This window comes from Leucopleurus acutus, assembly GCF_964270905.1.
Source record: "Leucopleurus acutus genome assembly, chromosome: 9".
NCBI classification, from domain to species: Eukaryota; Metazoa; Chordata; class Mammalia; order Artiodactyla; family Delphinidae; genus Leucopleurus; species Leucopleurus acutus.
Genome location: NC_139144.1, coordinates 24112401 through 24138149, shown reverse-complemented (window position 1 = coordinate 24138149; position 25749 = coordinate 24112401). Strand labels below are relative to the sequence as shown.

Below are 25749 nucleotides of genomic sequence, written 5' to 3'. Positions count from 1 at the left end.
TTCCGCCCCTGGTCAGGGAGCTAGATCCCACATGCCACAACTAAGAGCCCGCATGCCTCAACTAAAAGATCCCTCAGGTAGCAATGAAGGTCCCATGTGCCACAACTAAAACCCAGAGCAGCCAAATAAATAAATAAATATATTTTTAAAAAATGGTCCACATCAAGAAAAAAACCTTAAAAATAAATAAATAAATAAAGGCTTCCAAAAATAGCTTCTCCGTTATGGGCAAGGTTATCACCACCTGATTTTTATATCTTGTTCTTAAGTTATTTCTGAATTAAAGCCTTCATCTTAGTTCATTCAGGCTGCTATAACAAAATACCACTGACGGAGTGGCTTATAAACAACAGAAATGGATTTCTCATAGTCCTGGAGGCCAGAAGTCCAAGCTCAAGGCACCAGCAGATCTGACGTCTTATGAGGGCCCACTTCCTGGTCCTGTGTCCTCACAAGGTGGAAGGGACAAGGGAGCTCTCTGATCTCTTTTCATAAGGGCACTAATCCCATTCCTGAAGGCTCTGCCCTTTTGGCTTAATCACCTCCCAAAGGCCCTGCCTCCAAATAGCATCTCCTGGGAGGTTAGGATCTCAAATGTGTATTTGGGGGGCTGGGATACAAACATTCAGACCACAGCAGCCTTCATATGTCACACTCATTCATTGTTTTAAAATCTGTGCCCATCCCATCTCAGTGTTGGTGCTTCTTTTGTTCTGCTTTCCCTCAGATCCATTCTTTTTCCTCCTCTCCCTGTTCTGTATCCTGGGGGACTGATCGTTATGTCTGCATCACCCACACTCTCTTGCGCCCTGCTGGTGGCGCAGTGGTTGAGAGTCCACCTGCCGATGCAGGGGACACGGGTTCGTGCCCCGGTCTGGGAAGATCCCACATGCTGTGGAGCGGCTGGGCCCATGAGCCATGGCCGCTGAGCCTGCACGTCCAGAGCCTGTGCTCCGCAACGGGAGAGGCCACAGCAGTGAGAGGCCCGTGTACTGCAAAAAAAAAAAAAAAAATCAAATTGTCTTACCAGCAGGTCTAGTTCCTTCTCTAGGATCTAGGCGAGAATCCGTTTCCCTGCCTTTTCCAGCTCCTGGAGCCACCTACATTCCTTGGCTTGTGGCCCCTTCCTCCATTTTCAGTGCCATCAACAGAGCATCTTCCCTCACGTCTGACCTCTGTCCTGAAATGTCTGTCTCAGACTTTGACCCTCGTGATTCCCACTCAGAGAAGCAGGAGAACCTTCCCATCTCAAGATCCTTAACTTAACACCTGCAAAGTCCCTTTTGCCATGTAAGGTAACATATTCACAGATTCCAGGGCCTAGATGTGAATGTCTTTTGGGGGGACGTGATTCTGACTGCCACAGAGAGGCTGGTGCATTTCTGACCCCTTTTGCTCCCTGCCTCAGTGCTCTGGGCCAGCAGTGCTCCTTCCTTGACAACTACAGCTCCAGTCAGGTGGCCTGTCTTTCCCGATTCCAGCTCTCACTAGGCCCCTGTTACTTTCTATCCTCGCCCAGGGTCTTCCAGACGAGAGATGGTAATGGCATCTGCCATACTTACTTAGTGCCTCAACAGCCCTCTTTGGTTGTCTTAACCCTGCCCACACCTCTGAAATAGTCCCACCATTAAATTATCTTCAATTTCACTCTAATTCACACTTTTAAACATCAGGTCTGGAACTGATGTGCAGATGCGCGCACGCGCGCGCGCACACACACACACACACACACACACACACACACACGCACACACGCACACACAGTAAATGCAAAGGCAATTTGCAAGTAGGCCAGCTTCAGGAAAACAAGGAGTGGTTATCGTGTGCCTATATAGCAGTCATTGCACAAAGACCAACGCTTGCATCTGGAAAATCTATCTGATTAGATAAGGATGCAGAATAATAATCCCTCATTTTCTCTCAATTACATCCAGGGAAGGAAAATCACAGCCTACATCGGTCCACAATGGAAACTTTTCTTTTTGATTTGCTTTTGTTTATTTTTCAGTCAGCTAGGGAAACTGACTTCATGACCTAACATAAGCGATTTCTGAGCAAATGAATAAGCCACTCGCTGAGCTGCAAACGATAGCTTTCTATTCTTGCTCAGGCGGATGATTTTAAGATACTTCTCCAGTCCCCTCTTCTTGCCTGAGCAGTCAAACCAGCATATGAAAATGGAATGGTTGTGCTTATTTCTCCCTTCATAGGAAATATTTTGCTTCACCCAGCTTGTCTTTAAAATCTTCTTCTTTGTGTTTCTGTCTGTTGCCACACTTGCGGTTCTCTCTCTGTCCTGGTTTAGGGTTTGGATTATCTGCCGAGCATTCAAGGAGGTTCCTTTTCTAAGAACTGTTTATCAAAATCATAGAATTAAAAAACAGCGTTAACACTCTATAAGAATTCCTAAAAGGCAGCACTTTTGGGGTCTTTAACCTCTCAGTGATATTTTCAGAAAATTGTTTGCCTTATTTCTCCATTAAATACATTTTCAACAGCTCAGCGGCTTCTCTCCTAGATTCATTATGAAGAACTTACCACTGTGTTTCATTTTTTTCTCTTTTACCATTATGATGACAATGGTGGTGATAATGATAACTACTACAATTAATAATAAAAGATCATATTTGTATAATAGAGCGTTTACAAGGCACTTACATACACTTTATATTATTTGATCATGGTCAAATCTGGTTGACATATATCCTGAAACCAAATTTAAAACTTTTTACACATCTTGCTTAAATTTGGTTTAAACAATAAGGAACATAGAGTCAAAACACAGATTCTGAAAGCTCCTTCTTTCAGTTGTTCATCCATCCTTTGAACAAATACGTATGGGTATTTCCCATGTGACTGAGTCCCTGCCTTTGGAGGGCTTACAGCATTGTGATAAGCAAAGGTCAATAAAGTTGTCCGTTGTTATCTATGGATATTGGTCCCAGGCTCCCCACAGATACCAAAACACAAGGATGCTCAAGTCCTTTATATAAAATGGCATAGCGTTTGCATATAAATGACTTACATATAATGTATTTGCATATATTTGCATATAAAATATGTTCTCATACATACAAGATCATACTTTAAGGCATCTCTAAAGTACTCATAATACCTAATACAGTATAAATGCTTTGTAAGTAGTTATAAATACAATATAAATGTTATGTAAATAGTTGCCAGGCGTGTCAAATTCAAGTTTTGGTTTTTGGAACTTTCTGGAATTTAAAAAAATATGTTTCATCTATGGTTGGTTGAATCCGTGGATCCAAAACCTGTGGAAATGGAGGGCCAACTTTTTTTTTTTTTTTGCGGTACGCGGGCCTCTCACTGTTGTGGCCTCTCCCGTCGCGGAGCACAGGCTCTGGACGTGCAGGCTCAGCGGCCATGGCTCACGGGCTCAGCCGCTCCGCGGCATGTGGGATCTTCCCGGACCGGGGCACGAACCCGTGTCCCCTGCATCGGCAGGCGGACTCTCAACCACTGCGCCACCAGGGAAGCCCCGGAGGGCCAACTTTTAAAGAAATGCTGAGGCAAGGCACCCAACCCAGGACTGATGGGGGATCATAGAAGGCTTCTTGGATGCAGGCATACCTGAGCTTTGCCCTAAGGGATGAGCAGGATTTAGTTATTTGAATGAGGAAAGGCAGATTCTAGACAAAGGGAACAGCATCTGCAAAGACACAGAAAGAGAACTGCTCCACCCAGAAAGCATACCTAGAGCAGGGAATGGGGGACCTGAGGAAGGGCACATCAACACCAATTAAAAGCCCTGGAAGAGCGAGATTTAGAAAAAAAGCAATCTAGTAAAATTTCCTATATGAGATTAGTGTTAGTAATATTTGACAAAGAAAAGGGAAAGTTTGGGTGATAAAGATACCAAATTGTAATTCAGAGTTGACTTCCACAATTGGGCTACTACATTGTCTTGGAATTTCAGATGTATTTCCATGTTTTAATTTAGAGGATTTTAAAAGTAAGAATGCAAAATGGAAGCTCTTGAATGAAGAGTGCCCCCTGAATCTGCACCACAGCGGCCCCCTGACTTGAGCGAGAAGCCAAGGCACCACCCCTGCCCAAGTCAGAGACGGAACATTTTTTGAGCTGTGACTGAATCTTTTCTAAAGGGAAAATACACAAATAAGAAAAACGTGACATGAGGTACCCTACCCACATCAAGGCATAAGCCCTCAGAACTCTGCAGCGGCCCATAACTTCTTGTTCCCCTTCCGTTCCCCTCACCTCCATGACCCTTCCAAGCCGATATGTGCTCGGGTATAACCTTGATTAAGGACTTTTCTGGAAATCCACCAGGGCTCTTTCACACTTCTCTTTGGATGAAGTTTCTTAAGAGATGTTGGGATGTTTTCTTTTTAGGTGATTATTGTCTAGAACATAGCATAGAGTCTCAGACAGAGTTCAACATATAAATTAAATGAGGCAAATAAAATCCACATAGTTTCAGTGCTCTCAAATCTGAATTTCAGTTTCCAGTGGGGTTAGAAGTTCTCTCTGGAAAAGCCTGCTGACCTGATGGGCTTCTGTGCCTTGCTGAGGCAATCGTGCACAGCAGTTTGTTACTGGAGCCAGGTCCTATAATAGGCACTTGGATGCCATCTAATTCAATCACCAGTCTCACGGAAGACATGGGAAGGTGAACCAAAGCACTCAGTGTAACCCCTTGGAAAAGATTTTTACTGTAATAGTTATTAAGTAATATCTAACGAAGGTTAATTGTGAAAACAGCCATGATATATTGAAGGTCATTATCGAGTTGAAAATCAGCCTGTCCTTTGCTCCAGGAGGGCCATTATGGCCCAGGTGTCCTTTCGTCAGAGCACCCAGTGCCGATACCTGTGACAGGCAGAAGCGAAGACCCTAATTCTGATTCTGTTTTTCTGATTTTATTCGAATTCAGCCTCCCTTCCTCTTGACCTTTTAGCGTTTGTTTCCTATAACAATAACATACCTGTCTCTAACAATTTTTGTAGGTCACCTTCACTGAAACTTCATTTGGTCTCCTGTAAGTACTGTTGAAATTGTTATGGTTTGGTTGCAAGTGCCTAAGGCAGTATTTCAAGAAAGCTTTACGGTATATGCTAAGGTGCACAAAAGCTGAACTTTCTGTGTCGTGAAAACGAAGACGGTCACTGTAACTGAAAAGCAAAGCTAACATTCATTGACTCAACCGGGATTAACCGAGGGCCTACTTGTCAGGAATTGTGACAGGTATAGATGACACAAAGGCAATAGGGCTCGTGAGGGGTCTGGAGTCAGCGGGCGAAACCAGCCGGTAAGGAAAGAATTATGACAAAGCTAACCTGTGACCTCGGACCATTAGCCACAGAAATGGTCCACAGCTAAGTCTCTCATGAGACACAGACTAGAGACATCGATCGTTGTGTTGGCATAAAATTCTAAAGGAGCTCAATTCCTCACACCTAATGATAATCTAGGATCACTTCAGTCATGTATAATCATGTGAAATAGGTTCCTGTGGTGTGAGGGCAGTTAGCTGATTGCAGCCAGCCAGGCATGTTTGTGGAGACATCCAAGCAAGCCTTGAGCAGACACTACCACGGCTTGGGGCTGAAGGAAGTTCAGGATTACTATAGTCCGTACGAAGATTCAGTTGAGCCAAGCCAAATACTTTCTATATGACTTTACTATAAAAATGCATACAGTACAGAGTTCAATTTTTCTTTTCTTACAACCTAAACTATTAACTGCTAAGAAATACTGAAAATTTTGGGAATTCCCTGGCCGTCCAGTGGTTAGGACTTGGCACTTTCATTCCCGGGGTCCCGGGCTCGATCCCTGGTCAGGGAACTAAGATCACACGTGCCGTGTGGTGCAGCCAAAAAAAAAAAAAAAAAAAAAAAATATATATATATATATATATATATATACACACACACTGAAACTTTTACTTTTACCTGCCTTGGCTTTCCAATAAGAAGAGAGGTTTTTGGGCTCCCCTGGTGGCGCAGCGGTTAAGAATCCATCTGCTAACGCAGGGGACACGGGTTCGAGCCCTGGTCCAGGAAGATCCCACGGATGCAGCGGAGCAACTAAGCCCGTGCGCCACAACTACTGAGCCTGCGCTCTAGAGCCTGTGAGCCACAACTACTGAGCCCGTGTGCTGCAACTACTGAAGCCCATGCACCTAGAGCCCATGTTCTGCAACAAGAGAAGCCACCACGATGAGAAGCCCGTGCACCGCAACGAAGAGGAGTCCCCGCTCGCAGCAACTAGAGAAAGCCGGTGCGCAGCAACAAAGACCCAACACAGCCAAAAATAAATAAATAAAAATAATAAATTAAAAAAAAAAAAAGAAGAGAAGTTTTACCTGCAGGGCCTCAAGCAAGTTCGAGGATTTGGTAATAGTTTTGTTAAAGAAAAATCTGCCAAGATGTGAATAGAAATGAGTAGAAATGCAGAACTTGTTAGACTGGGCCAAGAAATGGCAGTCTTATCTCACTCCGCCTTGCCCCTGAGACACTGCTGTAAGGTTGTCAGTTTCCCCAAGGGGACCACAGATAAAAGTATTTCTTCCACAGGACAAAAAAAGAATGCCTAGGATTCATCTTATGTCCTTTGGTTAGTTTCCTACACGTGACATCTCCTTGATCCACGCAAAACAAACACTCACATTCCTGAATTACCTCTACTGGTTTGGGTGTGTCTGTCTGTCTGTCTGTGTCTCTTTCTCTTCCTCTCCCCCACGGCCTCCATTTTCTCTCTCCTCCCCTGTCTCTCTCTCAGTTCTAACTAGAACTTGATACTTTAAAAATTCTCTAAGAACAAGTGGAGGAGATCTTTAAAGTTTCATTTTAGTAATGCAGCTCAATAGAAAATAGCTCCACGGTGTGTGGGAAAAGAAGACTACATCAGAGTCACAACCGGTCTTTTTCTTCATCCCTGAATGGGAAGCACATTTGCCACTGGTTCAATTCACTTAACCGCCCCCGCCTCCCCAAACAGTTCACTGCAATGTAGGAAAGGGACACTTCAACGCGCTGCAGCTGGGCAGCTGTATGGAGGCCGGAAGGTAAAGAGAACCTCTTCTCCCCCTGACAAACCCATCTTATTCATCGGATGCTAAGAGGATGAAAGTGAAAGGAATCACATCCCAAATTGATTTACGGAGCTCCCTGTAAAATGACTCTATATAAGGCTGATACTGGAATGAGAATGGAAAGTAAACCTTTTTACCATTTATGTCATTTCACAAGGAGAGATGGAAGTCTTGAGGCTGGGCCTGGACCGAGTTTGTTACCACTGACACTAGATCCAAATGAGTTGACCCACTTTTGCAATCTGCCCAGAACACCTGTAAGGTTCAGATCTATGACTGTGGCAGCATTTCCATCTCATTGCCTGACCAGCGTCCCACCTCAGAATTTTTTTTCTGAATTTGGTAAGATTTTGGACTATTCCCAAACTTCCATTGCCCCCAGTGAGGCAGGAAGACTGTCTCCACTGGCACCCTGGAATGGACAGGGGCTTGGGAGAGATTGAAAGTCTTAGACAAGGGACTAAGGACCGTCGGTTCAGCCAGCATCAGAGTTGTTTTTTTCTCCTTCTGAGGGGACCTCACATGGAAAGCTTCCAAGCCAAGAGGTCAGCTCAGGCTCCCAAGAACTCAGTAAAAATAACATCCCTAACTCTTCCCGGAGCCCTAGCCTGAAAATCCCACACCAGAGACGCCAGCCCAGCCCCTGTGCAGCCCCTGAACCCCTCTGCTTCTCAACCTCCCACACAGTCTCCCAACCCACCATTTCTCTCTCCCCGGCTAATTTTTTCTCCCTTAATTCTCATGGCTCTTAGTAGGGAGAAGGGAAAATAACAGACAGACAAGAGAATGAGAACATCAGGTTTTCTAAGTGTGACTGTTTCTGTCACACCACAGGACTCCTTTCGCCTTCCACAGGGTTCTTGTTGAAATGTCAGTCTTGAAACAGAAGTGTCCTCAGGCAGTGCTGTCTGTCAGGGTTTGAGTTTGGGGTCAAGCGTGCTTATAACCCATTCCCGCATGGTTCTCAAGATGAGCCGTGTGGAAATGCTTCATTCATTCACTCACTCACAAATAGGTACAGTGCACCCCATACAAGATACACAGTCAAGTGGGGCCTAGTCCCTGCCCTCATGTGTCCCATGATTTTCTTCCTCACAGTCTCCCAGTTTCTCACCTGGATAAACAATGTGACAGCCTCACAACTTCAGGTCCCTTCCTCAGTCTCCCATTCCACCCTTCACACTGTCTTGGGGAGATTCCTAAACACCACTCTGCTTCCCTGGTCAGCTTACCCCTTGTTCAAAATCTTCAGTGCTTTGCTGACAAACCTCAGGGTCTTGGCATATGCTGTCCTCTCTACTTAGAATGCTTTTCCTCCTCCTTCACCAGGGGCACTCCTACTGATACTTCAAAACTCAGTTGGGATGTCACCACCTCCAGGAAGCTCTCTCTGACTACCAGCCCCACTCTTCTAAGTTATATGCCCCTCCCTTCTCTTCCCTTAGCACTTTGTGAATACCTCTGTCAGAGCAAAGAGATATTGAATAGTAATTGTCTTATTTACCCACTTTCTCTAACTAGACTGAGAACATGTTGTAAATAGAAGCTATACCATTTATCTCTCTTTACCTGATCTCCCCAGTAGACTGCCTAGCACATAATCAGTGCTCAGAAATTGTTTGATGAGTGAAGAAGCTCAGAGTTGAGGAGGGAAGACTGAGAAGCATACTTGTGTAAGGCGGTGTCATAGATAACATAGCGGGGTGCAGTGATGACCGAGCAGAGGGATTATACACTTCTGCCTGAGGAGAAGACAGGGTCTAGGAAGGCCTCCCAAGGGAAAAGAGCTTGGGCAGGCCTTGAGGAAGGTTGGGAGAGCACCAGACCTATAGGGAGGAGAAGGCAAGATAACAGTGGCATATGGAAGGCCCTCCCTGCCTCAGTCAACATGTTGCATCTGGGGAGATCTCCCTTAGAAGAATGATACTGGTGACAGTGAGAAGACATTGGTGGGAGAGTATTGGAATAATCCAGGTTAAGGCCTGAATTGAGCTAGGAGCTCAGCAGGACCCCCAGGTTTCTGGCTTGGGAAAATAAATGGTGGTGCTGTCACCCAGGATTAGGAATTGAGAGGACAAACTATTTTGGGAGAAAGAAACACCCGGTCTGCTGGTGTTGAGCTGGAGTGGCCTGCCGGACATCGAGGTGAAGATGTTTAGTAATCAGTCGGGTATGTGAGTCTGAAGAGAGTAGCTGGGAATGAAGACTCTATTATAACAACTTCATCGGAACTTTTGTTTTTATCTCTACAATTTGATACTGTGCCTTGAGGTTTCAATGAGGACTGCTGGGAGAGGGATAATTGGTCCCTCTTCTGCTACTGGCTTGGCTGTGTGGCCTCAGGCTAGCTGCTGGACCTCAGGCTGTGCCTGTTGCCTCCTGGGAAAGGTGACAGTTAGGGAGACCTGAAGAAAAATGGTGCAAACGCTGACCCTACAACTAATTAATTTAGTCCTGTCTTTTGTGATTCTTCTATGGAGTGTGGAGTTCATGCCAGTGAGGCCAACCTCTTCCACTGCCTTAAAGCGGTACTTCCAAAGGCCACTGAGTACACAAAGGGGGAAGTCGTTACCTTCATTACATTGGGATCCTTCCCCCTTAGGGAGTCCTTTTTAGGTGGAGACGTCACTTCCTTGCTACAATAAACTTGTGTTTGTTCTCCCCCCCCCCCCCCCCCCCGTCCCCCTTTGGGGGAAGGGACGTATTTTAATGCCCTTTTGCCATTGTGATGGCAACTTTTTGTTCCTCTTCTTGCCTGGCCTGAAGCATCAACCTAGATATTGCTCCCCTGTAGGGAGTTTATTTGCAATTCTGTCTGCATTATGGAGTTTAGGCTGAGATCTGCTTTATCTCAGGAGCCCAACTAAAACAGCATTGTTGCAAAGCAACTTATTGTGCTTTTCCTGGCTAATTTGTCTTAAGTGACCTGCACTGAAATCAAACATATTTTAATTCAAAGGTTCCTGGCAGTAATGGTACTGTGGGAGTTACATGAGGTGCTCATGGTTGAACCTCTTTTATTCCAAATATCTCTTCACAAAGGCTAAACGGGAACTGCTAATGGAACCCAGGCACTTCCAGCAATTCAAGAGGGATTGGTATTTAACCAAACCCTGGCAACCAGGTGTGAGCATGGCAAAGCTTTAGCAAGGGCATCACTCGTGTGGAGAATGGAGTCATTTTTAATTCAAAGGACTGTGATAGAAAATTCATCATCAAACTTGAATATCAACCAACCACTGTTTACGAAGAAAGCAATAGCATAATAGCACCCAGGAAAATTGAAATGATGCATAACAAAAATTCTCAGAGAAGCCCCCAAACAAATCATTCCATCCAACACTTTGAAGTAGATGCCTGCCTAATGTGTTCAATGAAAAAGCCTTAAAATATTTACTTCTTGATTCAAAGCAAAGATGCCAGCTTACTTTGAATTGCAGTATCAAACATATTCCCTAATTTTTTAAGAAAATCCTAAATAGTTCAACTGTGGCCTCTGCCATACTGGCTAAATAGAAGTGACATATCATCGCAACCTCCATGGTCCAATATGTGAGTTTCTATAAAGATAAATAAAGTCTGGTGGTCAGATTCAGGATGTGGCCAGGGATTAGCCTCTCCTCAGAAGCAGCAGGCTGCAAGCAGATTGTTCAGTTGCTCTCTGGAAACTGGTCATCTACGGATGCTTCTCTAATCTGTTGGAAATGCAACTTGAATAACACCGCCTTTGGCTGACTTGATGTCTCTTTAATTAACAGGTAGGAGATCAGATCATTGAAATCAATGGGGAGAGCACCAGAGACATGACACACGCCAGAGCAATAGAGCTCATCAAATCTGGAGGCAGAAGAGTCAGGCTACTGCTGAAGCGCGGGACGGGGCAGGTCCCAGAGTATGGTACGTTTCACGTTTTGATTCACCTTTTTTCTGTTTCTTCCGTGTACTGTAAATGCCTGTGCTTATTTATAAAACTACATCAGTTCCCTAATTCTACGTAAATATATATTTAGTGATCAATAGCTGTAGGTATATACACGTGTATATTTAAGCACAAGGTATATATTTCTGTGAGCTCTTTCTTTTGCTCCCTTATTTAGGTAATGTTGAAAATAGCAAATGTAGGACCTTCAGGGCATCTCTGAGTGTGCTGGGAGTTCTTGCCACATTCCTATATTAGAACTTTTGTAGTCCTCTGTTCATTTGAGTCCACAGTAATTTATCAATTATTTCCTAAAATGTCTCGTGCATCAGACTGTCCCGTGAGATGTGTAACCGGGGCCAGGGGACAAACGAGACCAAATCTTCAAGGGGTGAAGATTAAAACATAAACTTCAGTTCATGCAGTGGTTGCACTGCCTTGGTATTTAGGGATATCCCCAAAAATCACTCCTGTGTTGTATATCTGGATGCTTTTGAGGAAGGCTTTAAAATGCATTTTAATTCATAGGTTTGCCATCAGGAGTCTTTAATGGTGTTATTTCCCAACAGCCCATTTAAGGCAAGGCTGACATCATTACCTTAGCATATCAGAAAGTGCTGCGTGGTCTTTACATGAAAAACAGAGAAGCCTGAGCTGGTCTTTAATTAATCACAGGGATTAACAGAGAGACAGACACAGACAGATATCAGTACAGAGGTAGCGCAGATAATACCTGTCCAGATTAGGGAAATAGGATCTAACTGCTGATCGAATGAATAGTTCAGATTGTTTGTTGATCTAGATAAATTTGATTTTCGTTTTCGCCTTTCCATTCCCCAAAATCTAAATAGTACTTTTTCCTCTCAAATTATGCTTTCTGCCTAAGTTACCTAATAATTGACTGAACACTTCCTTATTAGCAGGACAGATACAATCCTGCATTCAGTTGAAATGTCTGAATTCAACGGCCCTTACATACTTTGTCTCCAGAGTCTTGAACACACCCAAGGCCTACAGGAAGGGCTGGTTAAGCCCTCACATTAAGAGTAGGACACCATTCAGAAGTTTCTGTAGGATTGGCTGTATGCCCAAGGAAATATTTCATAGCTTCCCATCCGTAATACTTGGATCTAATTCAATAATTTTAATTATTAATATTAGCAATAAGCACAGGCCTGAGCCTGTGTAATGGCACTGACATTCATCCCTTTGTAAAGAATCTGAACTCTTGAAATAGAATAACTTTTTGCACCCTAGAGCACATAAAGGGATTCAGTAATATGAAACGGGCCTGTGAGATTCTCTCACTTCTGAAAAAGATCTCGTTTTAAAGGTGTGTTTCACTCCATGACAAGACCTGTTATCTATATCCAGGGGTTCTCATAGAGTTAATGCTGTTCTTATTGTTCTAACAAATTAATCTTAAAAATTAACCTGAACAACATGGCTCTCCCGAACTTTCTATTCTTTTTGTAGCATCACTATTTGGTCCCGACGCTGAGCACCCCCCACACCAGCTGCTGCTCTGTAGAGAGCAGTTAGAATAGGCTGCCAACCAGCGCGGCATAACTCAGACTGTAATGCGTGAGCATGAAGCTGCCTCAAAGCAAAAAAAGGAAAACATGTTTTTGAACAGCACAAAAATTCAAGATCATGTCGACAGTATCCCATTAATTCTTAATGTCGTCTGAAAATAGCTAGTTATGGTTAAATTCCAAAATTAACCGGCACAGAGAGTTTGATAAGTGTCTGCGCACACTTTTGAGGGACCCGTTGTCAATACTCTTAACTCCAGCAGTACCGCAGAACTTCTGAATGTATTCTTCTAAAATGTAACATTAAATCATATACACTGGTAGTGGTAGAGCTTGTCTGCTCCTTTTGATGTTAGATTTGACATGGATTTTGACGGTAAAATAATTTTAGAGGTTATGTCACAAAAGAACAAATCTAAAAGAGTAAAGCAATCTCCTTTAGGGAAGTAAAAGGATAGTCATAAACTAAGTAAACATTAGTTCTTCAGGAAAATCTAAGTCAAAATTATGCATAAGAAACCAAGAAGGTTAGGGGTCCCATCAACAGTTTTGAGGATAATGTCACAAATCATATTTCTGGAACCTCACAACGACTAATGAGGCTGTTTCAGGGTCCCCGAGACCACCCTACATTCAGAGATTTGCTTATGAGACTCCTGGGGCACAGAATACAGTTGTGCTCACAGCTCAGCTTTAGGACAGTGATGTAGTAAGGACGCCCCGTGGGATCATAAGGAGGAATCCACGTGCAGGCTTCCTTATGCTTTCTCTGTCTCCCGTGAGAGGTCACCCAGACAGCATTCTTCTGAAGCAACAAGCATGAAGCAGCATGTGCACGATGATGTGGCTGCCCTGCAAGGTCCATGGGAGGTTGGGCACCCAGGGTTTCTCCTGGGGGCTGGGCATGCAGTCACCCTCTGCCTGGCAAGTACCAAAGTTCCAGACTCCCCAGAAGGAAAGCATAAACCACATTGTTTGTCCAAACAGCTGAGGTACAGTGAGACACCCTTTTCGCTTAGGAGAGCTATATATTAGTGTAGGGAACGAATCACCAGCCACGTTCCCAGATGCCAGCCAAAGGCCAGCCTTGCGAGAAGGCCTTTCTAAGGAGAGCGGTCCCAAGCCTGCTCTGGGAACTTGTCCGGCACCAGGAACGAGCCACCAAGTGGCCACACATTCACGGACTATGCAGATGCCCCCAGCGTATGAGGAGCGCCCAAAGCTGAGGAACATCGCGATTCCTCCAGCATCAGTCAAATAGACTCTCTCGTGAAACACAATTTGCTTATCTTTGTTGTTGTCCAAGGTAGGCTAGAGTGTATTTTAATAAAATGGGCAAGGGGTGCAGGTCACAAAACAACAGAAACAAGAACGATGAATGAAAATCTTTGAGCTTACTAGTAGATGTGACCAAGGACATAATCCACTTCGTCCATATGCACCCTAATGACAGGAAACCTGATTTTTCTGTCAACTATGAGTATAATCTTGTGTTTGTTTCCTTTGTTTGCCCTTTAAGATCCCAATCTTGGCATAAAATCTAGCCTTAAAAGCTTCTTAAAGGGAGTTATCAGAATCCATAGGAGATGTTACCTGTTAGGGAAGTGTGGAGGCTTAACCCAGCCTGGGCAAGAGTGAACTCTGAAGGTGATGAGACTGGCAAACAGCCTCTGGAGGGGTTTAGGTGATAACCCCCAGCCCTCCCTCTGATACCTTCAGAATTCAGAGCAGCTTTGAAGCAAGACCCTTATCTGGACTTGTGGACACGTCAGGGAAAAGCTGATCTCCGTCAAGAGAAATAGGAAAACTCTCTTGCTCAGAGCCATTGAGGTGATCTGTGACAGAGAGATAGATAAGCGCCGGTGCAACGGAAAGAACACACCCCAGGTGATCTGTCAGATTGTCGACAATCGACAGTGTGAAGCCAGGTGAGCTGAGGAAGGGAATAAATATGCTGCAAATTTGCCATCCATAATTACCATGAGACTCATCGGCAGACACACCTCAGCCAATTCAGAGGCGAAAATCAGCAAATGCAGCCACGAGCGAGCGTAGCGGCTGCTCCCAGGGGTGGCTGAGCAGCTGTGGGGAGGGTGGGGAAATGATAAGGGCTTCAGTGGAGAAGCTGCTTTCATAGTTAAGTCCTTGAAAGAGCAGCTCAGGAGATAGACACTTCAACTCCACTCTAGTCCTCAGGATAAGAATGTGTTGATTATAAACTCAGTGAGAGCTTGGGTTCCCCCTCCCCTGACACATACATCTCAACAGCTAGCAGGAAGAAGGAAACTTGACTCCATCATACTGAGGAAAGGATCAAAAGATGATACAGCAGAAGCAGCGGCCTCCTGAATACTGGTTCTTGCTGTTACAAGTAAATCTAAAAAGGTTAAGAGAAAAGAAAGCATGCATCCTGGTTCTAAAGCTGCATGGGAGTACATTATGCAGATTAGCTCCCTGTCTTGACCTACAGGTGTCCTTCATTAGCATTCAGGGACTACACGGAACATTTGCTTGATGTACACCCTGAGCCACAGAGCCAGGGCCAGGGTAAATAGAGGTGCCACTGGATGAAAAAATGTCCTCCACAAGCAGTTCAGACCAATGCAGAGCCTTGCCCTGGTAATATTTGCTGTTCAAATCTCATCAGAACAAAACAGAATTATACTTTCCCGTCTTGGTTGGTGATCTGACCTGTTGATTCTCTTAAGCAACATTACAGGTCTTTATGACAAGAATGCTGAAGTGAGTTTGATTGTAAATGATCTCAATGGTTTTAGGAGGCCAGGCAGGGTTCCCAGGAGGAAGCAAAATTCTCAGAATACCAGTGGCCCAGGGACAACTAACACCAAATGACCACATCTCCCTTTGGGGAAAGAAACAGCTGATCCATGAGTTAGACCTCTGCCTGCACTTCCATTTTCAAAGTTAATTGTATCTTTGATAGGTGTTGAGTGTTACAGGCCTTTGGTAAATGAAACTGTTTACATTTTATAAGGGTAATATAACTACATTAAGTAAGAAAAGATCTATTTGAGCCATACTATATATATTCAGACTATAGCTGAAGAACTGAATGGGCTAAATAGTTAAAAGTCTTCCTTTAACCAGTAAATAAAAATGATTTACAATACTATTAGAGCACCAGATTAAGCAGTACCAGTCTGTACTTATATGGCAATAAGCAGTGTTTGTTTATTCTTCTTTAATAATATGCATTAGCATGTGAATGTTATAAGCCTACCCCTATAATCTTGTTTACAATTACTTGTTCGAATCCTTTTTTCCCTCTGATCATACAAAGGTCAACTCTAGACATTATACTCCTACCACATAGTCCATGTAAGGCAGAACCTGTAATTACTATCATTACTTAATGTCATTACTATTTCCTCAACAAAAGCAGGATTTTTCTGAGCACCTACTATGTGCAAGGCACTTTGCAGGCACTGAAGGGAAGACACAGTCCTGGCCCTCAGTGAGCTGAAAGTCTAAGAATGAGGATACGTATAACAATTGATTCTAATAGTGCGGTGACTGATTAAAAGGTCTCAAAGGATCTGCTCTAATGAAAATATTTTAATGGGTTTTATTAGTTATTCGTGGAATTTAAGAAGTACTTTTAGAGTGTTAAGGATCCTTGAAAAGCACTTTGCTTCTTTCATCTGTTAAGCATTTCCTTTGTAATACTTATGCTAATAATTTGTACTTTTTCTGAAGAAAAGGACTTGCTGAGTATGGGTAAATTTCTGCTTAGACCTAGTCTGAATTATTCTCATTTCCAAGTTAGTGAGATAAAACTCTGTTGAGCAAATTTGCTAATCATTGCTCTTCCCCTCCTGTGGATCTCAGCCTGGAGCTCTGTGAGCTCACAGCCTGAGGTGTCCGTGGTGCACGACTCTGTGCCCCCCAGACATGGGGAGAGTCTCTTTTGCCTTTGCCTCAGAGACCACGTTTATTGGGACTTTAAATGGTTCCATAGCCTTTGCACTGTTCCGCCTGCATTTTTAATAGGGCAAAAGGTGGCTTGCTTCAATACTAAATTCTGAAATTTAATTTCAGCTTCTGACATTCATGGTTGAGTGTATCTTCCTTTTTCATGAGTGGTTCCACAAATCACTCCAGTTCACCTCCACTGAGCCAGATCCGGGAAGAGGAGAGGCTGTCAGGCAGAACCGTGGCTGTATCATACAGAGAACAGGGTTCTTCCTCGGCTGCAAGGCTCCAGACTGCTCTCTGCAGCGTTTAGGGAACCCCAGGAAATTCACTAATCATGAAACTTCCAATTAGTTTCTGTTTCATGGAGTCAGAAGCAGAGGGCTTCCTTGAAGGATACACAAGTCTGAAATTCTTTTCCCCACTGCTCAGCCAAAACCTCGTTTATTAAAGTGCTTTAAGGACGGGGGTGAAATCCCATTTCTTCACATCATTTTATAGGAAACCTTGGAATGTGATGAAATTCCTTCTTTTTTGCATATTCTCCCAACATACATTGTTCTCTTGCAGGGTATATTAAGTGACTCATTTCCCCCAGTCCTCACTTGTTAGGTATTTAAGACTCTGGTAAAATATATTAGACCACGAAGTAACCAAGAAACCAACCAAGAAGAACCAGTTTACCTCTTGAGGTCTGACCTCCTTCAGTTCCCTAACACGTAAATTGTTGGAGGAAATGAGGGAATGAACAGATACCTTTCCCAGCCCCCACATGCATCTTGGAAAACCTAAAAATTCCAACTCCTCCAGTAACTCATGCTGGATAGTTGTATTTAGGTTCTGGTAAGAACTTCCTCTTGCTTTCCCTAACGTGAAGCTGAGCTCTCCCAAGAGAGGGCTGCTTCCACAACAGTCCAGGGAGAAGGCAGCCTTCTCAGAGGCAGCGCTGCTGAGCACTGTAAGAGCATTGGAACGGACCTCAAAGAAGTCACAAATTCCAGAGAATAGTTTTTATATGCAGGGCGGGGGGGAGTGGCGATCAAGGTTAAAAGAAAGCTTGCATCATGGTTTTAAAGCTGCACACACACATGCACACACACACACAGAGGACTGGGTTGATTTGGCCCAGGACTCTGTATTTTTTCTTTTTTTCTTTTTTCGCCCCAGTCAAAAGGACTCTGTATTTTTAAAGTGCCACCCCAGAGAATCCCATGCCCGGGAGACACATCCATGCTGGGTTTGTCTCCTTTAGCGCTCCTGTAAAGGCCAGCTGCAGGAGTTTCTGCTTTTTTGTTGTCCTTTGTATGTCTTGTCGACCTCTCACTCTGTGAGCCTCAGCCCCTCAGCCCGGCTCCTCCTTTGCCCATCAAATCTGAATCCCTCTCCGTTCAGACTCGCAACTGTTAAAATTAAAGAAAGGAGACTAGATTTTCCTCCCATTTCCATCTCAGGCTTTTTTGACAGTCTGAGCTCAGCTCCCACCCTCCTCATTGAGGACAGCCTGACCCTGTGTTTAGAGCATGACAGTGTTGATTCAGGATAAGCTTCTGACCCCTCAACTACACCCATTATGAAGCTGGTGCTAAATGCCAAAGCTGTTTTCCCCACTGTCTGATTTTCTCTTGTCTCAAAAGAGATACGATACAGAAAAGACTTTGACCCCTCTGAAGGAGCTTGCCGACAAAACCCCGCTTTCTGGATACTAAAAGTGGAGTTTAATACCATAAGACAAATTCCTGGGTAGGTCCAGCCAACTCCGGTAACCAGCGAATGTCAGGTCTCTAAAGCATCCCTTCAGAGATGCCTGGGCCTGTTGCCCTATCCTGGTGTTCCCTAATCAAATAACTCACCAGCGTTCATTTTAAAGTACTCAAAACCCCTCATTTCTAGTGGAAGAATTAGTGAATCCATAAGGCCAGATTTTTGTTATTTGAGAATCCTGCCTGCAGCCTTGCTCAAAGATAGGGTTACCCTGATGCCCTGTTCTGACAAAGACATCCCAACACTTCTTTTTAGCTGAACTCCCTCAGTCAGGACCAAAAATGCGATTATATAATGCCTTGCTCCAGGCTTGAATTACATGCTCTAATTGTAGCAAAATCTCTACACATTGAGAATCACACATTCTTCAATTGCTGTTTGGGTTCAAAAAACATTTTAACAGAACAGCAAACATACACTTAGCCTGGACTAAACAGCTCTTAACTCTAAATTAGCTCAGACATTTGCTTACAGAAGAATCTGTGTTTACACTTCTGTCAAAAGGTCTCTGTTTTTTTTGGCACACACTCTCCAACAGATAGTGACCCTGGCCTCATCAGGACCCTGAATTTTAGGACTGAACATGTACACTCATAACATCTGCATCAGATATGCCTAGCACAGGATGCAACTCTGTTTTTCACGTTTCACCATACTTTCTGCTACAGCCTTCATAGCAATTTTTTCCACCATATTCTGGGCTCTTTGATTTGATCTTCTGGTCCAAGGTTTCCTAGCACATGTATCTTTCAAGCCCAGTAAAGCCCACATTTAGAACCAAATGAGAGCCTTCTCTGTGTGACACTAAAACCACTTGATGGTTTTTGTACAAAATTACTTGCATCTTAGCAGGGCTAAATGGTAAACTCAATAAATTCTGAAATTTAATTTCCCCCCTCACATTCATTGTTAAACGTTAGTTCCCTCACCACAGAGAGGCTTTGCTTTCCCTTTAACCTCAAATTGTTCATTCCCACCCTTGAGACTCCCTCCCCTCAGACACAGTCTGTGCAATGAAAAGCATCCCAGGGGGCATAATGGGACATCCATGCAGAGCGCTGTTCCATTCTGCGTGTTGAAGCCATGGATACACGGCAGCATGTGTGGAGCAAGGTAGGCATTCAGACAGGGAATGTCATCAGTGTATACTGGCAAAGCGGGGATCAGGCCCCCAAGTATCTGAGCTGCGTGGATTAAGTGCATCTGATCACAGTAACTTCACATCCCCCTCTACCTCACACTGTGTGGACCCGAGAGAACATAGCATCAGGCGTTGCAGGGAGCGGTTATTACATCTCCCAGGGGCCTGTCTCGCGGAGATCACTGACAGATAGTCCAGAATTTCTAGTACCCATCTTCATGTAGGTAAAGAACTGTAGCCCAGGCGCTGAGATAGACACAGACCAAGACAGCGCTAAGAGGCTGGTTTCAGAGCACAGACCTCAGACAGGTGAGTACAGCCACGTAGAACAGGAAAAACCTGGCTGCATTGTTTTCAACTTTATTTTTTCCAGAAAATAATTACAGCCAGCAAGTCAACTGTGAACTTTGAATATAAATAAGCAAATTGTCACAGGTGAAAAGAGCTGTAAGAATTTATGAGATTATTAGAGAAAACATAAAAACAGGGGCACACCATATCTTTAATTTGAGGATTTTTCAAAATTTAGAAATGATTACTGTGACTTCTCAAATGACAGCTGGTCTCACTAAAACACCCTATCATTACGAGAAAATTCTGCAAAACTTCTGAAGTTACAATTTCAACAAGTTTTAAACATTTGTGCCTCCTTAAAAGCACCTCAGGATGCCTTCAATATTTTGAGGAAAAAAAAATCTACTTTTGGATTATGAACGTAGCTCAGTCTTTCACTAATTTCACTGGCTGCATGCTTGACAGGGTCAGCTTTACTTAAAGTCTTTATCCTTACTGCCTAGATAATTTTTATTCAGCTGCTCTAAACGTACTAAGCAATCTTGATTCTAACAGTAATACTATATCTTTGTCACTGGTTCTGTTAATTCTAATGATTGGTCCTAGGCTCTTCCTCCCCTTCCTTTAGGAATGGTACCTTCCAGTCTCTCCATGTGCATGAAAAGTGACAAGCATGGGTCCCCATATTTCTACTTATTGGGCCACCCTAAAGACACGGTTTGTAAAATCTGCATGAATATTATCTTTCTCTAATGAGCTTTGGTTTTGCATATGTTTTTAACTGATGTATAATGCTCCCTCTTTCGTAGTAGCTTGTCTAATTATTGCTAGAGCTCTGGAAAATATTTATAGTTGAGACCTTATAAGTGGTAAGGATAGGATTTGCGGGTTCAGGAAGATAAGAGGTGCACCAATTCCAGGGGTCCAGCCTAGAGTGGCCCCAGCAGGAAGGAAAGGCCGGGAGGGTACGTATAGCAGAGGCAGCATTGGGTGAGTTCTGCCCCACACACTTCAGAAAGTCCTCCCTGGGCTTCAGTGCAGAAAAACAAAGTATATTTCCTCTCAGCCCACATTTGGCCAGCTCCAACGCAGGCCACCCTTTCTACACCAGACAGACAGAGCCACAGTCGTCACACATTTTAGCCCTAGGAACCCAGAACTCCACCTGGCATCGTGCTATTTCCCCAGCCTGCTTTGTGCCAGTTATTCAGTCAGGACTGGATCTTCCAACTCACCTTCCTCCGTACTCAGTGATGCAGCTTTTTTTGAGGGTGGTCATAAGTTTGTATCTAAACAGTGTCCACCACTATTTCAAAATGAACATCCTTAAGTGTTGGCTGTATTTTAGCCAAACATCCAGTAAAAATTCTTAAGGAAACTAAGTGTCCTGTACATGTGTGTGTATATATATACACATACACACACAAATAAAGCAGAATATAGATGACAGCCTTGCAAATATTGTTCATGCAACTTTTTACCCCTCAACTACATCCCTAGAGCAGCCCACGTGTCCACTGTCAGATCCTGCAGTGGGTCTGTGAGTACTGCCACAATTTTTAAAAACTGGGATTTTAAAATGTCAGTTTAACTTTTCAGCAGTAATTGATAGGCACGCTCAGTCCCCATGGTTAGCCGTGGAAGCAGGAATCAGACGACACACTTCTCAATTCTGGTCTGATTCTACGCCATTTACACTGTCACAGCCACGGCTAAGCATTTCTCCACTGAGGTCTTTTAAGCTGACCTTTTGAATGTTTTCCGAAATATGTTTTTCAGTTGTTAATAACCCTGCTAGTTGCCATCCAGGACTGGTTTAAATTAAGAATGAAAGGCAATATTCACTAAATGAATTATTGAATTGACCTACTGCTGAACAGTTCCTTATCAAGTACGTTTATGCGGATGTGTCTACACACACACACACACACACACACACACACACACACACACACACCCATCACAATCATTCCCTAAAGATGTCTACAAAAACAGAAGTTTTAAATGACTCATTTCTCTGAAGTGTCTGTCTCTCAAGGATAAGTTATTGATCAGGGGAAACTTAAATTAGGGCATAAAGAAGACAGTTGCAATGTACTGGAAAAGGTAAAAAGCCAGGGAATAGTTCTTGGGGAAATCTAGTCCAGTGACCATGGTTTAAAGAGGTATAGATTTCTGTTTCTGACAAAAGAAAGGTATTTGCTTGTCACATAGTTTAGTCTGCATTCCACAGAGGTGAGGGGGACCTGAATCAATTCACTAGAGTCATTAGCTAAAAAGCTTAAAAACCAAAGAAAAAACCCCAAAACTGGAGGACTCTGTGGTCTCAGTTCAGCTCCACCAACATCTATCAGGCACCTTGCTCAGTGCTGGGGAGATAAAGATTAATGAGAGAGTCTCTCCCTATGTGCATTCCCAAGCAAGGAGGGGTGACAGGGAGAGAATGAGGTAATGGGACAAGTATGAACAGTATTGGCAAAGGAGTGAGAACAGCCCAAGGGACACAGCACCCTAAATCTGCTGAGCAGGGTTGTAGAAGATTCTACTCTACCTAAGAGGTGACATTTTAGCTGGACCTTGAGTGACAAGTGTGATTTCACCCATGTGGACAAGAGGTAAGGCAGCTACCACACAGACTGAGTAGGAAAAGGGGAGGGATGGGATGAAAGAACATTAAAGTGGGGCTCCACAAAAAGGACCTTCTGTGCCAAGCAAAGGAATTCGAATTTTATATAATCAGATGTCACCAAAAACTTAAGTGGAAGGGTGAAAATATCTGTATTTGGAATTATGCCTCAATAGTATTTAAAATGGCTTTTATAGGAAACTGGGGGCAGTTAAAATGTAATTGTAAAAGCTGCAGCAAAGGATGGGAGGCCCAGAATTGGGGAAGTGGTGGTGGAAACTGCAAGTTGGGAATGTAGAGATATTTCAGACACTTCATTGATGGAAATAACCTAACTTGGTGAATAACGAATATAAGGGAAAGGGTCAGGGAACAGGATGTGGCCAGAGTTGGGTGGCAGACGATGTCACGTGGGCCAAGGGGCAAGTTTAGGAGTGAAGATATCGAGGTGAGCTTCGGACTTGTGGAGTTTCTGATGCCCGGAGGACACTTAAGGGGAAGCAGCCCACGAACAGGGAACTTGGATCAGATGCTCAAGGGCTGGAGCATTTTGGAAGTCCTGGAGTCCTGCAGTGGGATGAGCTCTCCCCGAGAGACCCCGCTGCCTATAGAGAGGAGAATCCACGGGACACGGTCACATCTGAGTGGCAAGTAAGAGAAGGCGGTGAAGATGACCAGGAGAGGGCAGTCCCAGAGGCAGGAATGTCTTCCCGAAGAGAAGAGTCAGGGAAGCCAGGGTGAGGGTGCAGGGAAACTACAGGGAGAAAGGCCTCTGCCCTGAAATGGACTGGGAAGGCTTCTAGGAAAGGCGGGGGAGGGCAGGGCCTAGAAGCACCCTTGCCTGCGGGGTTTAACACAATGCAGGTGCGTAGCGCTCAGTTAACGATGACATTGTGAGGATTATTGGTGGGTGGGGAATGGCCTTCAGCTGCTCCTCTGCGGGACCTCACCGTAGGCCTTCCCCACTGGCTGCCCCGTGTTCTGGGCCACGCTGGGAATCCACCCAATGAGACCACAGATAATTAGAGCTCCTGCTTAGAGCCAGTCCCGGGGTTAAGGCCTGGCTTTTCTGGTTTGATTTTTCAGAGGGCAGGGGTAGGTAGGGTATAAAGATGAATAAGACACCATTTCTACCCTAAAGGAGCTCTGTGTGTAGGGAATGTTTAAGGAAAACAGGGTGCTCATTGTTTACAAAAAGTACTCCTTAGGGACTTCCCTGGCCGTGCAGTGTTTAAGACTCTGCATTCCCACTGCAGTGGGCACAGGTTCGATCCCTGGTTGGGGAAGTAAGGTCCCGCATGCCGTGCAGTGCGGCCAAAAAATAAAAGACCTATTAAAAAAAAATACTCTTTAATCACACTCTTGTTGAAACCATTCTCAAATATACTGTGTGTTACATTCCTGGATTGAGGTACAAAGTATCCTGAAAATGGGCATGCTCTATTTAATTTCGCTTTTCACCTGACACATTTGCCCTTTGAAATCTGGATTCCATCATCAAGACTGTAGTGAAAAGTGTCCCCTCAGCGATCACCAGTCTCACCATAGTAACAAAATCCAGTGACTGATTCCAACCCTTCATCTCCTTGGGACTCCCAGTAAGCTGACACTATGGGTCAGTGTGTTAGCTGGATTTTCTCCTTCCTCTCTGACTGCTCCCCTGGGGTCTCCTTCAACTCTCTTCTCACGCACTGACACCCCTCCCCCCACCTGTCCCTCAGGACCTCATCTGCTCTCATGGTTCCGCCTGTCACCACCATGCAGATGACTCTGATGTCTGTTTTGCTATCTCTGATTTCATTCCCAAGACTTCCAGCTGCCCTCTCGACATTGCTCTCCAGATGCTCCACATCTGTGTATCCAAAATTGTATTCATGACCTTTCCTCCTAAACTACTCCTCCTCTTGACTCACCTGTCAATTAAGAAACCATCAACCCTCATTGTTGCCCAGCTCAGAACCATCCGAAGTGCCTTCCCACCCATATATATGCAGCCGGTTCCCAAGTTTGAGTGATTTTACTTCTCTCATTGCGCACAAGGGCCCTCTCCTCCTTTCCTCCTGTCATTCTACTCCCATTCAGGCCCACTGCACAGGGTGAAATAACCTCTACCTGCTTTCCCTACTGCTATGGTCAATCTTCCCTGCTCACTGATGCCAGAGCAACTGATTGTCCTAAAGGACTGCCCCGCTCAGAGACCTTTCAGACACACACACACACACACACACACACACACACACACACACACACACACACACACACACACACACACAGCCTTAAATGAGTCCTCAGAGCATCCCTGATTTGGCCCCATCCAAATCAGTCTCATCTCTCTTCTTCCACAGTATCGTATACATATCTGTGCTGCAGCGCTGCCGGAACACTTGGCATTGTCCTATATTTCCACCTTCGTGATTGGGCTCGTGCTGGTCCCTTGGCTTGGAAAACCCTCTCCCCAAATCATGTCCTCCTTCAAAAACCAGGTTGAAGGCTGCCTTCTCCACGAATCCTCGCCCAAATCCACCATCAGAAGTAATCTCTCAGTCCTTTGAAGTCTCATAGCCCTTCACGCATCTCCCCTTTCCCCTATCACTCTGTTTTGCAACCTGGTTATCAATGTCCACGGAGTCTTTCCCCTTTATGGAGTTCAGATGCTGGTTATTACCCTGGGTTCTTAAAACAGTGCTTTGCAGAGAGAGTGAACAAGTAAATGCATGAATTAATAAAAGTCTTGCAGTATCATTAGGTCATCATTCTGATAGCGAATTTCGGATAGATTGCCTATCTCTACGTCACTTAGTTGTTCTGGGGCTTTATCTTCCACTGTCATCTCATTTTGTGTCTAAATTTCTATTTGTGTTTTTATGCATGTGAAAGGTTACTTATGTTTCTGGACAAGTGGCTCTCTCTAGGGGGTGTCCTATGTGTCCCAGCAGTTCAGTCCCCTCTTGCCACTCAAGGGCCAGGGACCAGTTGGTCCCTGTGTTTGCGGACTCAAATTCCACGGGCTGCCAGATTGGGGCTTTCTGGCTTCTGCTATCTGCCCCCTGGTGGGAGAAGCTGGTCTAGAGGCTTGTGAAGGCTTCCTGGTGGGAGGGGCCGGTGCCTGCCCTCTGGTGGGCAGGGCCTTATCAAGGGGCGCGTCTAGCCACAGGCTTGGCTGTGGGCCGGGAAGTATTTAAGGAGCATTTAAGGAGCCTGTCTGTCGATGGGTGAGGCTGTATTCCCACCTTGCTGGCTGTCTGGCCTGAGGCGTGTCAGTGCTGGAGCCTACAGGCTGTTCGGTGGAGCCAGGTCTCGTTGCTAATTACCCAAGCTGGATGTCCGCCTCCAAAGAGTCCGAGAAGAGGAATGCTCCCTGATATTTCCGCCACCAGCTTTTATGAGCCCAGAGACAGCCACAGCCACACCCCCGTCTACCCCGGAGACCCTCCAAGACCAGCAGGTAGGTTTGGCCCAGGC

At 44.5% G+C, this 25749-nt stretch overlaps 1 protein-coding gene across 3 annotated transcripts in view; it reads left to right on the top strand.

The window, feature by feature from the left end:
* Window positions 1-25749, top strand: part of MAGI2 (membrane associated guanylate kinase, WW and PDZ domain containing 2) — a gene marked incomplete at its 3' end in the record, with an annotated part of 1335869 nt that overhangs the window by 1265495 nt on the left and 44625 nt on the right. For 2 of the 3 annotated variants that reach the window (XM_082846749.1, XM_082846748.1), the window contains one exon: window positions 10837-10975. In XM_082846749.1, the coding sequence (XP_082702875.1) occupies window positions 10837-10975 (139 nt within the window). Of the gene's footprint in view, window positions 1-10836; window positions 10976-20289; window positions 20379-25749 lie in introns of all 3 variants that reach the window. The other variant, XM_082846750.1, reaches the window with a different exon arrangement.